Source organism: Ambystoma mexicanum, chromosome 6p, assembly GCF_040938575.1.
Source record: "Ambystoma mexicanum isolate Mex_15411 chromosome 6p, UKY_AmexF1_1, whole genome shotgun sequence".
NCBI classification, from domain to species: Eukaryota; Metazoa; Chordata; class Amphibia; order Caudata; family Ambystomatidae; genus Ambystoma; species Ambystoma mexicanum.
The window spans coordinates 583,585,939-583,598,991 of record NC_090935.1 but is presented as its reverse complement, the minus strand read 5'-3'; the positions used below and the strand labels follow the sequence as shown (position 1 = coordinate 583,598,991).

At 47.6% G+C, this 13,053-nt stretch overlaps 1 protein-coding gene across 1 annotated transcript in view; it reads left to right on the top strand.

Moving 5' to 3' along the window:
* The window catches only part of JMY (junction mediating and regulatory protein, p53 cofactor), a 1,013,065-nt gene that overhangs the window by 209,446 nt on the left and 790,566 nt on the right, over positions 1-13,053 (top strand). The window contains exon 3 of the mRNA XM_069627416.1: positions 7,665-7,815. Coding sequence (XP_069483517.1) covers positions 7,665-7,815 — 151 coding nt within the window. The remainder of the gene's footprint in view (positions 1-7,664; positions 7,816-13,053) is intronic.

The following is a 13,053-nucleotide window of genomic DNA, read 5'->3' as shown; positions in this document are numbered from 1 at the left end:
TTTGACCCATGCCTGCTCCAAAGCCAGTGAAGGGGGGAAAAGGGAGGAGGAGGAGGAGATCAAACCTCACATGAGGTGGCCATTTCCAAGAGTTTTTGCTAAATTGTGGTGCAGGTTCCAGTGTACTTTAAATAAGGTAGAGAAGATGTCTCATCACTGGAGACTGGCTTCGAGGCACTAGGGCGCCAACTAAAATGGACCGAACAGAAGGACCAATCGAAAATGCAAGAAAATGCAGCTTTGATTCTATTCCTTTCGAAATGTGGGATAGTGCACAGACACTGGTGACATATGTTGAATATAAAAATTGAGGTGGCTGCAAATTTCAGGAGAGCCAGTGTGTCCCTTAATGTAGGGGATTATGGTAGAGTTTTCCACCAAACAAAAGTGTACACCAGTGGCACAACTACATGTACTGTGGTAGCAATTCTGTGTGAGCCTGACTCACAGGAGATGCTATTGAGGTAGGTTGCACATGGTGGACCACTGAAAATAGATAGCAATCAAATGTACATCTTTCCTGAATGAGACCACAGGGATCCAAGGACAGACATTTGGTCGTTTGTAAGCCATTAGCGGCCAACTAGATGTCTTCGACCTCGATGTGTGGTATCTCGCCAAACTGAAAGTTCGTTATCTGGCTTAGAGATACAAACTTGTGAAACCTCAACCTGTTGAAAACCTTTTGGAAAAAGAGGAGGGTGGTCTTGTTGCGTGAAGGACTGGAGAGGGTTTCCTCTGGCTTATATTGTGACGTAGTATTTGTTTTACTGTTTACTGCCTGTATGTTGCATCTTGTTCCTGCAGATCACTAGTACACTTGGGGATGGTCCTGTGGATTGTTGTGTTCCTTACTATCCCAGTTGCTGAGGCAACTATTGGGGAGTTTGGGGGGTATTTATCCAGGGAGGGAAGTCATTACCCACAGTGTGAGACTGTATGCCTCTCTGCGTTATTGTTGGCGTCTTTAATTCTGCTTTTCTGTTGTCCTATGGTCTCGGAATGTTCTCACTGCTTCCCTTGTTCTACTGCCTCCCTTACACTTCTTTAGCTTCTTCTGTGTTTGTATCCCTTTTCTCTCCTGTCTATGCTGACTGCCTTCTTCTTCTTTAATTATGCAACATCTCAGGTGCTTTCTCTTCTTCTCCAGTCTCTTCTATGTTGTATCTTTCTCGTATTGCCATTTCGGATGTTTGTTAATCTGCTTAGAATCACATGCTGTGCTTAGTCCGACATCCAGTGGTCACTGCAGAGTATTGCATTTTTTTTTTCGTAGTCGAAAAGGGGACGTCGACAAGGCGTGTCTGTAACACTATCCCTATAGTGATGTGCAGTTTACCCACAATCCCTCACGCGTCGTGGTCCCTCAGATTGTTTTTTTCCGCCCAGATATTGGTCGCCTATACGCGGAGCTCCTCGAGAGACATTGCAAAAAACTTTATTCGACCTTTGGTCGCCCTTAACTTATATTATTACTTCCCTCCTTCGGCGTCGTAGCTGCAAAGCTGTTCACCGCCGATCAAGATCTCCGATGCCGGTGCCTTCGACGGAGGAGGTTGTTAGTCGTTCGCCGAACACGTGGCCTGGCCTCGACCAACAAATACAGTAGGGAGAGTGGGGTCGTGGGACATTTATTGTTTCTCTTTGAGAATGCCTTTCCCTTTCCCCTCCCTTTCCTTCGGGGTTGTTGTCACATGCAATCTGTTCCTCAGCTATGGAGAAGACACCCTTTAGGTTTTGCCCGCGTTGCAAAGGCAAATTTACCTGGAAAGACCAGCATAAACGGTGTAACCGTTGCTTGCCCCTCGACCACAAAGAAGACAGCTGTGCGGCCTGTCAGCTCCTTAAGCCGAAGACTTTGAAAGACCGTAGGGTCAAGAGGTGGGCAGCCTACGCCATGTCTAGGTCTGATTCATTACCCACCGCCACAGAAAGTGACGAGGAATGTGACAACCCGACGTCCGTTTCGGAAGTCGTAGACCTCTCTAAGGAGCGTTCACGCTCCTCGTCGTCAGTCCCCAGCCCCAACAAGCTCGGCTCACGCCCTGCTTATGGGGATGAACTCCCCGGCGACAAGGACACACACAGAAAACACTCCCATAAACATATAACCCACGGCTCTTCCTCTTCGAAGACGAAGAGAGCATTAGTGCCAACGGAGACGCAGGTTCTACCGGCGGCCTCCTCAGACCATAAGAGTCTGAAGCCCCCCTCGCAACCGCAAACGCGACCAGCGACTGGGCTACCCCCAGATAAGGGCGCTATCACTAAACCGCCAGACGACGCGCACCGGCAGAGAGCGCCCATCAGGGTAGAGCAAGCGACTCCTGTAACGTCGACGCCGGAGGTACCCTCGACAGACAGTTGAGTTGTCGAGAGCCTGGCGAGGATTATTTCCAGCGATAGCCAGAGACGGACGGCAAAAGAGACGTCGGTTACCGCTCATAAGGCCCGGGAAACGCCGAAAAGGTCAGAAGGAAGGCAGGAACCGCCCGTACCGTCGAGAGGAACTCCTAGCCTACCAGAAGTCTTTTCAGAAGTCGAGGGGAACCTCTCTTCGACGTTATGGGATAGGTCGAAGCGTTTTCTAATGGAAGGCCCTCCCTTTTCTCCCCCTGACCGCTCCGGGGTACCTCAAGAAACCCTAGAGAGACTCCAGTTCTGTATGGACAAAATGGAGAGGTTTATGGAGACTCAGAACCTTCCAACACCCAAGAGATCAAGAGAGGGACCTCAGGAGGATCCCAGGGCCAAGTACCTCAGGCTGTTTGATTCCCACCCAAGAGGATGTAGATCTATATGACCTCACTGGGGAGGACCCCCACTTTCAGGATGATGACGAATTCTTAAGCAATGAAGGGGAACAAAACCTAGAGGAGGAAGGTTTCGAAGACAACCCTGATATGGGTGATGGGGGCTTTGGAGAAGACCCAGAAGAAGGCGCTTCACAGCCCTGGCAGTCCCCATCAGCGTTTTCAGACCCTGAAGCCATAAACCTGTCCCCACCCAAAGACTCACCTATTAGGAATACATCTCCTATAGACGATCAACCTACCTTTAATGCACTCCTACGCAAGGCAGCAGCGCATTTCCAGATCGAGACTGGGGAAACTTCTCCTGACATCGACTTTGTAGAAAAGATCATTAAGGAGAAACCCACGTCAGCCAAACCATTCCCCTCCTCGCCTCAGTTAAGAGACAAATTATTCCTTCACTATCCACTCCCGCGTTGATCAGAGGGGTCAACCCGAGGATAGAAAAATTATTTAGTCCTTCTCCATCGGACCCGTTATACATAAGGGGCCACTCTGTACCAGACACCTTAGTGGTGACAAATACCAGGAAGAGAGCAGGGGTCCCGCTGTCAACTAGCGAGGCACCACCAGATAAAGAGGGTCAAAAATTGTATGCCCTACGAAAGAGGCTTACAGCCTCAGCTGCCTTTTCTGCAAGAATTGCCAACAACTCCTTGCTGGCAAGTTACGCAGATGCACAATGGAGCAAACTAGGTAAGGACATTGAGGAGGTACCGGAACCCCTACGTACTCTCCTTCTAGCAACGGTGACTGAAGGACCTTAGTCAACCAAAGCATCATTAAAAATACTCTGGATGCTGCAGAGACGGCTGGGTGTTCGCTAGTCCAAGGAATCCTACTCAAACGCCATGTATGGCTACGTAATTCAGGCTTTAAACCTGAAACACAAGCCTCTCTTATTAACAAACCTATAGAAGATGCAAACCTCTTTGGTAAGGCGGTGGATGAGGCACTAGAGACCGCAAAGAAGGAATTTGACACAATCAAGACACTAGATCAAATATCAAGGCCTCCCAACAAACGTGGTTATGGCAACAAATGTTTTTTTCGAGGCCAACGCCAGCAGCAATACTCTGCAGGTAACTGGCCCTCTAACCAAGGCACCAGTGGACAATATAACCAAAGAGGACAACATCGTGGCAAGGGAAGAGGTCGGGGTCCCACCCCTAGAGGTTCCCTAGCCACCAACACCAAGTGACTCAAAGATTCGGGTCCCCTCCCATGCTTCGTCGGTCGGGGCCGGTTAACATCCTTTCTTCCAGCATGGGAGGGTATAACATCAGACCGCTGGGTACTATCAACCATAGCCCGCGGCTACTGTATAGAATTCAACAGTTCCCCTACTTACAGACCCCCAAGGAGACGACGCATGTCGCCAGAACACCTCGCCATCCTTCTTCAAGAAGTGGACCAACTACTAGAAAAAGGAGCTATAGAGGTCCTGCCTCTATCCCAGGTAACGGAAGGTATTTATTCAGTGTACTTCCTTGAACCCAAAAAGGACTTAACCATGCGCCCTGTACTAGATTTGCGCCCAGCGAACAAATTTGTCAAACCTCAAAAGTTTTGTATGGCGACTCTACAGGTGGTAATCCCCCTGCTTTCTCAGGGAGATTACATGACAACACTGGACATGAAAGATGCATACTTTCATATTTTAATGTTGCCAGCACACAGGAAATACCTCAGGTTCATGAGGGCAAACACTACCAGTTCAGAGTGTTACCCTTCGGCATAGCATCAGCGCCGAGAGTATTCACGAAGGTACTGGCAGTGGCAGCGGCCCACCTGCGCAGGTTGTCCATCCCAGTATACCCTTACCTCGACGATTGGCTCATAACAGGGGATTCTTACGAAGCATGCTTCTCAAATACCCAAAATACTGTAGACCTTTTGTTTCAACTGGGCTTCTCCATCAACGAGAAGAAATCCAGCTTAGACCCGAGCCAGATCAAACAATTCCTAGGGGCTCTAATTCGAACAAAGGACGGCCTCGTCTTCCCCTCCAACGAGAGGGTCCAAAACGTGCTGTTTCAAATCCCTAAATATGTGGCCGGTCGAGAGGTGACGGTACGCAAAGCAATGCGCTTACTAGGAATGATGGCGTCATGTATTTATTTGGTACCTCACGCGCGCCTGCGCACGCGCCCAATGCAAGAGTGGCTGAACAGCCAGTGGTGTCAGGCCAGCGGACAATGGGACGATCTAGTGGTGGTCTCGCTTGCCTTGGTTCTCTCGCTACGGTGGAGGTCGAAGGAAAACCTGGTAATAGGGAAACCATTCGCCACCCCGCAGTGGAAGCCACTCTAACCACAGACGCATCCCTCACAGGATCGGGGGCTCACCTATCCCATCAGACTGCTCACGGTGTCTGGACTCCGAGCGTAGCATCCAAGCACATAAACTTACTGGAGCTGCTAGCTGTGTTCAAGGCACTGAAAGCCTTCCAGGCACACCTACAAGGGAAGACAGTGATGGTCCTCATGCACAGCACCACAGCCATGTACTACCTCAACAAGCAGGGGGGCACTCACTCTCCAGTACTGTCCAAGCTGTCCCAGAACATCTGGAAGTGGGCTCTCAGACACATGTTCCTACTGTCACAACATGTACCAGGGGAACTCAATCTGCTAGCAGACGAACTCAGCAGAGACTTCCCTCTGCCCTCACAGTATGAATGGCGGTTAGACAAAGACATCGTCTTCGACGTCTTCACACAATGGGGATTCCCAGAAATAGATCTGTTCGCAACTCTGGAGAACTCACACTGCCAAGATTACGCCTCCAGGTACCCCCAGAACCAATCCAAGGGGAACGGTCTATCGATACCATGGTCAGGGAAATTTGTTTACGCTTTTCCCCCCCGACTCCCCTTCTCAACAAGATAGTGCACAAGATGCACCAGGAACAGGTTACCATGATACTGGTGGCCCCTATGTGGGCCAGACAACCTTGGTTCGCTCACTTGATGGAGATGTCCCTATCTCCTCCAGTGAAACTTCCCTGCCCGTACAACATGCTGTCACAGGACAAGGGCAGGACACTACATCCATGCCCTCAGACCATGAACTTAGCAGCCTGGCTCCTGAGATCATAGAATTTGGACATTTACAACTCCTGCAGAGATGCATGGACATTCTCAGGGAGGCTAGAAAGCCTAACACTCGTCACTGTTATTCTAGCAAATGGAAGAGATTTGTCATCTGGTCTAGGGGAAGGAGCATCAACCCAGTTGACTGCTCTCCCACACAAATTGTTCTGTACCTGACTCACCTACTACACTCAGGCTTGGTGTTTAACTCTATTAAAGTCCATTTGGCTGCACTTTCCGCATACACCTCTTCCCAACTTAAAGTGTCATGGTGGAAAGTGCCAGTTATTAAAGCCTTCATGGAAGGAGTGAAGAGGATCCATCCTCCCATAGCTAACCCCGCTCCCGGATGGGACCTAAATGTGGTACTAACTAGGCTCATGGGGTCTCCCTTTGAACCCATGCACAACCCAACACTTAAAGACCTCACTCTTAAGACTGCTTTTCTAATAGCTATCACCTCCATTAGGAAAGTAAGTGAACTACAAGCGCTCTCTGTACTAGACCCCTTTGTTACAGTTCACAAGGATAAGGTGGTTCTACGCACACATCCTAGGTTTGCACCAAAATGTATCTCTAAATTCCATGTCAACCAGTCAATAGAACTACCAACGTTCTTTCGAAATCCCTCAAATTTAGGTGAGAAGAGCCTGCATACACTGGATTTTCGCAGAGCAGTGATGTTTTATATGGAAAGAACTAGACCATTGAGAAAGACTAATCAGTTCTTTGTCTCAGTGGCAGCAGGAAGAGAAGGAGATGCAGTTTCGAAATCCACTATTTCTAGATGGATTATACAATACATCACTCTGTTACACTCTTGCTAAGAGAGAACTACCCTTCAAGCCAAGAGCACACTCCACTCGAGGCACCGGGGCTTCCATAGCTTTCATTGCAAATGTCCCTCTTGAGTCCATTTGCAAAGCGGCAACCTGGAGTTCTGTTCACACCTTTACAAAACACTTCTGTCTAGATGCCCACTCTAGATCTGATTCCCAGGTGGGACAAGCAGTATTAAGACATATTTTCTCTACTGTTTCTTCTCACAACCCACCTCCAACTCTGGGTACTGCTCGCTAGTCTATACACAGCATGTGATTCTAAGCAGATTAACAAACATCAGGAGACAATGCATTACTTACCGTAAAAGCATTTCTGATGGTTGTATCTGCTTAGATTCACATGCGCCCACCCTTCCTCCCCGCTCGGATGGAAGGAACATAGACTTTTTTCGATATCTCTCTTTTCTGTACTCACTCACGTCTTATAGGCTCCCTCAGGGCAGAAACAATACAAACAGAGGGACCTCGACGCGTGAGGGATTGTGGGTACACTGCACATCACTATAGGGATAGTGTTAGACACGCCTTGTCGAAGTCCCCTTTTAGACTACGAAAAACAAAATGCAATACTCTGCAGTGACCACTGGATGTCGGACTATGCACAGCATGTGAATCTAAGTCGATACAACCATCAGAAATGCTTTTACGGTAAGTAATGCATTGTCATTCTGTTTGCTTCCTCTTGGACGACTCCTCCCTTGGGTGCCGCCAGATAGAGTTGAATTTCTCCTTTTTTTCCCTCCTGTTGAGGGCGAGGGACGACTGTTTCTAAAAAAAAAAAAAAAAATTGATTACAATTTACTGACATATTTTTTGTATAGGTCTGGTGCTTACATTGTGACAAAGATATTGAAAAACCAAAATGCTTGGTGTTCCCATCTGAGAAATCCTAAATTCTACTAATTTTCTTTATAGATCTCGCTGGAAAATGACTACTTGGGACCGCGCCGGATAGAAAGTCTCAGAAATGAAGATGCTGATTGGCAACGGAAAGCCCACATGGCTGTTCTCTCTATTCAAGATCTAACTGTAAAATACTTCGAAATAACAGCTAAAGCACAAAAAGGTAAAATATGTGCAAAATAAGGCCTTTACTTTCAGGAATTGGAAGTACCTCAGTCATTCATTTACATGGGTGTAAGTGATGGAGCTAGATGGAGACACGGCAGTCAGAATTTTCACTGAAATCAAATCCTCAGTCATCATTCCTTTTTCTGTTTTTCACCTTGCATCTTTTGCTTCTTCATTGTGCATCAACTGAAGGTGCCCTCAATCTTGTGATGTGATGTACTTATTTTCATTGGACCATTTGCATATACAAATCTGCACAGTCACCTATTTACAGTTGGAGAGTCATCGCACAAGTTTAAGTGACGAGAGTGTTTGTTTTTAAATATTCAAGTACTGCCTTTTTAAAACCTTCGGCTAAAGATGGAAACGTTTCAGGTCTACAAGAGTTTTGAAAAAACAGTATTATCTGTAATGTACATTGTACCCTACAATGTAACAAACCTGGCTCAAAACAAATCAAAATATACATTGCTCCACATTTTGAAAAACAAAAGGGTCAAAACCCTCCATCCCGCCCCCATTCCTCCATACTATGGGAGTACCCGCTCATGAGGACGGGACCAGAACATTTTTAGGTGCATAGCAAAAACATCTCTCAATTTTGGCTGCATACAGTGCTCCAGATATGATTTTGGAGTGAGAGTATTTTACTCTGACCTTTTTGAATTAGAGAGTAAATCCAATTTCAAGTCAGTAAAAATTAGTTTCCTCCTATTCAAGAGAGTAAAAGGTTTCTGATAACTATCATATTTGTGTGTAAAATTAAAACTTAGTTCGAAAACATTAGTGACAAAACAGCTGTATTTTAAAGTGGTTATAAATAATTTATTTCACTTTTGGAAAACATTTTCCCCACACAAGAATCTTGTAGATGCATACTACCCAGCTTCATCTTCATGATACTTGGGCACAAACTCTGTTAAGAGCTCCTACAGAAGCCAGCTAGTTGCATCGGGTGATTCATAAAGCAAGTCCCTCACTCAACCAGCATCACTTCTCTGGCACTACCTGCTTGACAGCCACTCACTGTTTTTTCTCCATCTCTGCTTCCCATTGCTACTCTGTTTCCCTTGTCTCTCACTTTCTGACGCTATACCTCACATACATAAGTGTTGCAATGCCACATTGTTTCTCTGCCACTCTGCCTCTCCCGTCTCTGCATTCTATTGTTGCCGTTTCCCTCCTATATCTCGCTGTATCGGTTGATATAACTCCTCTTCCTCTCTCATGTCATTACTCTGGCTATATCTGTTTGTTCATTTTCTCAGTTGTGGTTGCTATTCCTTTTGGTTATCTTTCATGCACTTTCTCTTATGTTATTGGCCTGTCATTCTCTAGTCTTGCTTTTCTATTTCCATCTCTCCCCACCTGCTGTTGATCTGTGTTTATTTTACTGTCTCTAAATGTCTCTTTTGATCTGCTTCCATTCCTCACTGCTATTGTGTGTTTGTCCTATTATTAACTCTGTTTCTCTTCTCATTTTATTTGTTGCCCTACCGTGGAACCCGTTGCTCGAATTCCTTGTTTGGAGTGTCTAGTATGCTCTAGTATGCTCTCTGTCCCTTCCCCTCAAACCTTTGTTCTCCTGTATTGCTTAGGTTCAGAGTTGCTCTTCCTCTCCTGTTTTTCTGTTTGTCTTTTAACATAGCACCCATAAATATCCAAAACGCTGAAAATGCCCTTTCTGTTTAAAGAGCTAGTGCAGCTTTACCATTGGGTGCTCCTTTTTAGATGTGTGCAAACCTTCTTTTGGCCATTAGGGTGGGAATTGTACAGTTAGCGGTTTGTCTGACCAGATGCAGCACTTGCTTGAATGAAGATGCTTTACCAACACTGTATGCCATTACAAGTATAAGAGCCCATATGAGCTGTGTGTTCGGGGCCATCACAGGGATAGCAGCCCGATGAGGTGTGTGTTCTGGACCATTACAAGTATAGCAGCCCAGATGAGATGTCTTGTCTGAGCCATTACAAGTATATTAGTCCTCATGGTATGTGCTTCTTCCGAACCATTACAAGTATAGCAGCCCAAATGAGATGTCTGTTCTGAGCCATTACAAGTATAGTGTTTCTCATGGGATGTGTGTTCTACTTCTGAGCCATTACAGGTATAGCATCCCTGATGAGTTGTATGTTCTGAGCCATTACAAGTTGAGCGTTGATAAGTCGAAAGTTAAGTCAGCTCTGTTACAATTGAATGTTACCTGCATTTTATATGCATATCTCTGATGCAGACTCATTAACTCACCTATCAACAGGATTTGAACTAACAGGTTACACAATAATCTCTGCAGCAGGGTTATTGACCCACTGAGCTGCCTTTCCCAACAGACTATTGACATTGAAAGGCACATAGTGTTAGGGCACTGACAGTTCCATGTGAGGCATGCCTGACATAAATAGCTTGTCAAAAGCCCTCAGCCTGTTTGGACTATCCTACATGAATCAAGAGATTCATAATGAGGCTTTGAAATGTGCTTGATTTTTGACAGTGGGATTCAGTAATCGGACATGAGAGAAGTAGAAGTTTCGAAAAGCGCAAAACCGAGTAGAAGGGATTGAAGTATATGACAGCAATGCCATCTTCTCACATTGTCGAAGGTTGGCGGGGAGAGCTCAGACACTATTCTTGCTCAGTACTTCAGCTTGCTGCAGAAAATACCAACCCATGTTTGTGCTTTCTTAACAGCAGCTCTGTTAAGAAATTCAGTTACTGTCTCAAAACATGGATAAGGGGGAAAGAAACAAGCACACCTTTTCAATGGTACAGTTAGTTTGAATATAGGTGTTGATAAATTCACTGCACAATAAGGGGTATTTGAAGTGCAGGGGAGAAGTACTCAGCCTTGGTATCTAGGCTGGGAAAAATACAAATAAAAAGGGATTTCCTAGTTGGGGAAACCTGCGTCCACTGCACACTTTCTAAATGGCCTAGGCCTAAAGAAGTATTTGTATAGATTAGTCTAGTGTCAGAATCTACAATGTGAATTTAGGGAACTGTCTAGACCACTCTAATTTTTCCAAAACAATGTGTGAACTTAACAATATGTTACCTCATACATATAAGGCAATTTCAAATATAGCACATATATCATTTGACACCTTCTGAATTTGTTTAGAAACACTATTTTTCTTTATTTGTTGCAGCTGGCCTAACGCGTTTTGAGTATGTATCACTCTTCATCAGGGGCATAAATTCATTTTCATACAATTTCTATAAAGAAAGAAAACATTTAAATATACATTAGGTGTCTCAAAGGATCAACTAGTATCTAATCAACTAAGTTTGTCTATGCACCCAATACAGATGTATACATTCATAATCTCATAACAAAAAATTCAAGCAGGGCAGGAGAGGTGGCGTCGGACCACGCCATTACGATTGCGACGGACATCGCTGACACTGGATTTCGCCAGTTGGGCAACGGCGTGTGCCTTAGGCGGCGTGGATGGCTCAAGGCTACTGACTTCCGTCAGGACGTGCAAACCAGAGTCTTGGACATGCCGTTCGACGGAAACAACCTGTTTGGGAAAACAGTGGACGATTCCCTTCAAGCCATCAAGGCGGACACGAAGACGGCCTGGGCTCTTGGGGTTCTCCAGCAACGGCGGCCGCCCTTTCGGAGCGGCGGAGGCAAACAGGGTGCCTCCAAAGGTTCCAGCTGCGGATTTTCCACCTACCGTCAAGCGGCCTGTTCGTCGTCACAGGAAGCTTACAGGGGACGAGGCAAGTCAGGCGGACCCCGCCGTCGTCGCCAAGGAGGACAAGGCGGCAAAGCCTCGTCGAAGCAGGACTGAACCGGCCGTGGGGTCGGGCCCCCACCGAAGCACCCCGGTGGGAGGCCGGCTGGCGAGCTTCGTCAGCGTGTGGGAGTCCCTCTCCATCGACCGTTGGGTGCTGGACGCCCTAGCTCAGGGTCACGCGCTCGAGTTTCTAAAGAGGTGCCCGCGGGTCTCCCCTGTGTCCAGGAAAGAACATCACGTCCCTCAACTTCTCTTGGCGGTAAAGGCGATGCTCAAGAAGGGCGCCATCGAGCTCGTCCCAAAGAGGCTTCGGGGCTCTGGAGTTTACTCAAGATACTTCCTCGTGAAGAAGAGGAGGATGGCATCCCATCCTGGACCTACGACGACTGAACAAATTCATCAAGGCACAGAAGTTCCGGATGGTCACCCTCCAACACGTCCTGGGTCAACTGGAGGAGGGCGATTTCCTGTCGTCGTTGGATTTGGAGGATGCCTACTTCCATATTCCCATCCTAAAGGGACACCGAAAGTTTCTCAGGTTCGTGGTCCAAGGGCGTCACTACCAGTTCAGAGCCCTTCCCTTCGGATTGAGGTCGGCACCCAGGGTGTTCACCAAGTGCCTCGCACTGGTGGCGGCGCAGCTGCGCCGAGAGGGGATCCACGTCTACCCCTACCTGGACGACTGGCTCATCTGAGCAAAGACGAAGGAGCTCGCCGTGGAGCACACGGCAAGGACCGTCCAACTACTCACGGACCTGGGATTCTCCATAAACTACACCAAGTCCCATCTGGTTCCCGCGCAAGACGCTCTGTTTCTGGGAGCGAAGCTCGACACAGTGTCGCTTCTGGCCTCTCCGTCGGAGGAAAGGACGAGGGCCATCTTGGGCAAAGTGCAGCGGATGCTGGTTGCGGACGCGGCCAGGGAGAGGTCCATCAAGTCCCTCCTCGGAATGATGTCTTCTTGAAACACCTGTGTATAGGCGCGTTACAAATACCATATCATATATCATATCATATCATATCTCATCCGCCTGTGCAGGCTCCGGATGCGCCAGTTGCAGGAGTTCCTGGACGCGCGCTGGATCCAGACGTCGGGCAGCTTCGAGGAGAGGATCACCCTCAACGAGAGTTTCCGACGAGCGATCCGGTGGTGGGGCACCCGCGCGCATCTGACGGAGGGCATGGACTTCCAGACCCCCGGCCACCAGGAGACAGTGATCCGACGGAGAAGTCCCTCCATATCAACGTCTTGGAGCTCCGTGCAGTGTTTTGGGCCCTCAGGTCCTTTCTTCCTTCCCTCAAGGGCAAGGTGGTGAGGATCTTCACCGACAACACCACCACCATGTTCTACATCAGGGAGCAGGGCGGTACCAGATCCCCAGCCCTGTCCAAGGGGGCGCAGGATCTGCGGCATTGGGCCGTCGCCCAAGGGATGTTTCTGGTGCCGTTTCATCTGGCAGGGATAAAAAACACCATCGCCAACTCGCTC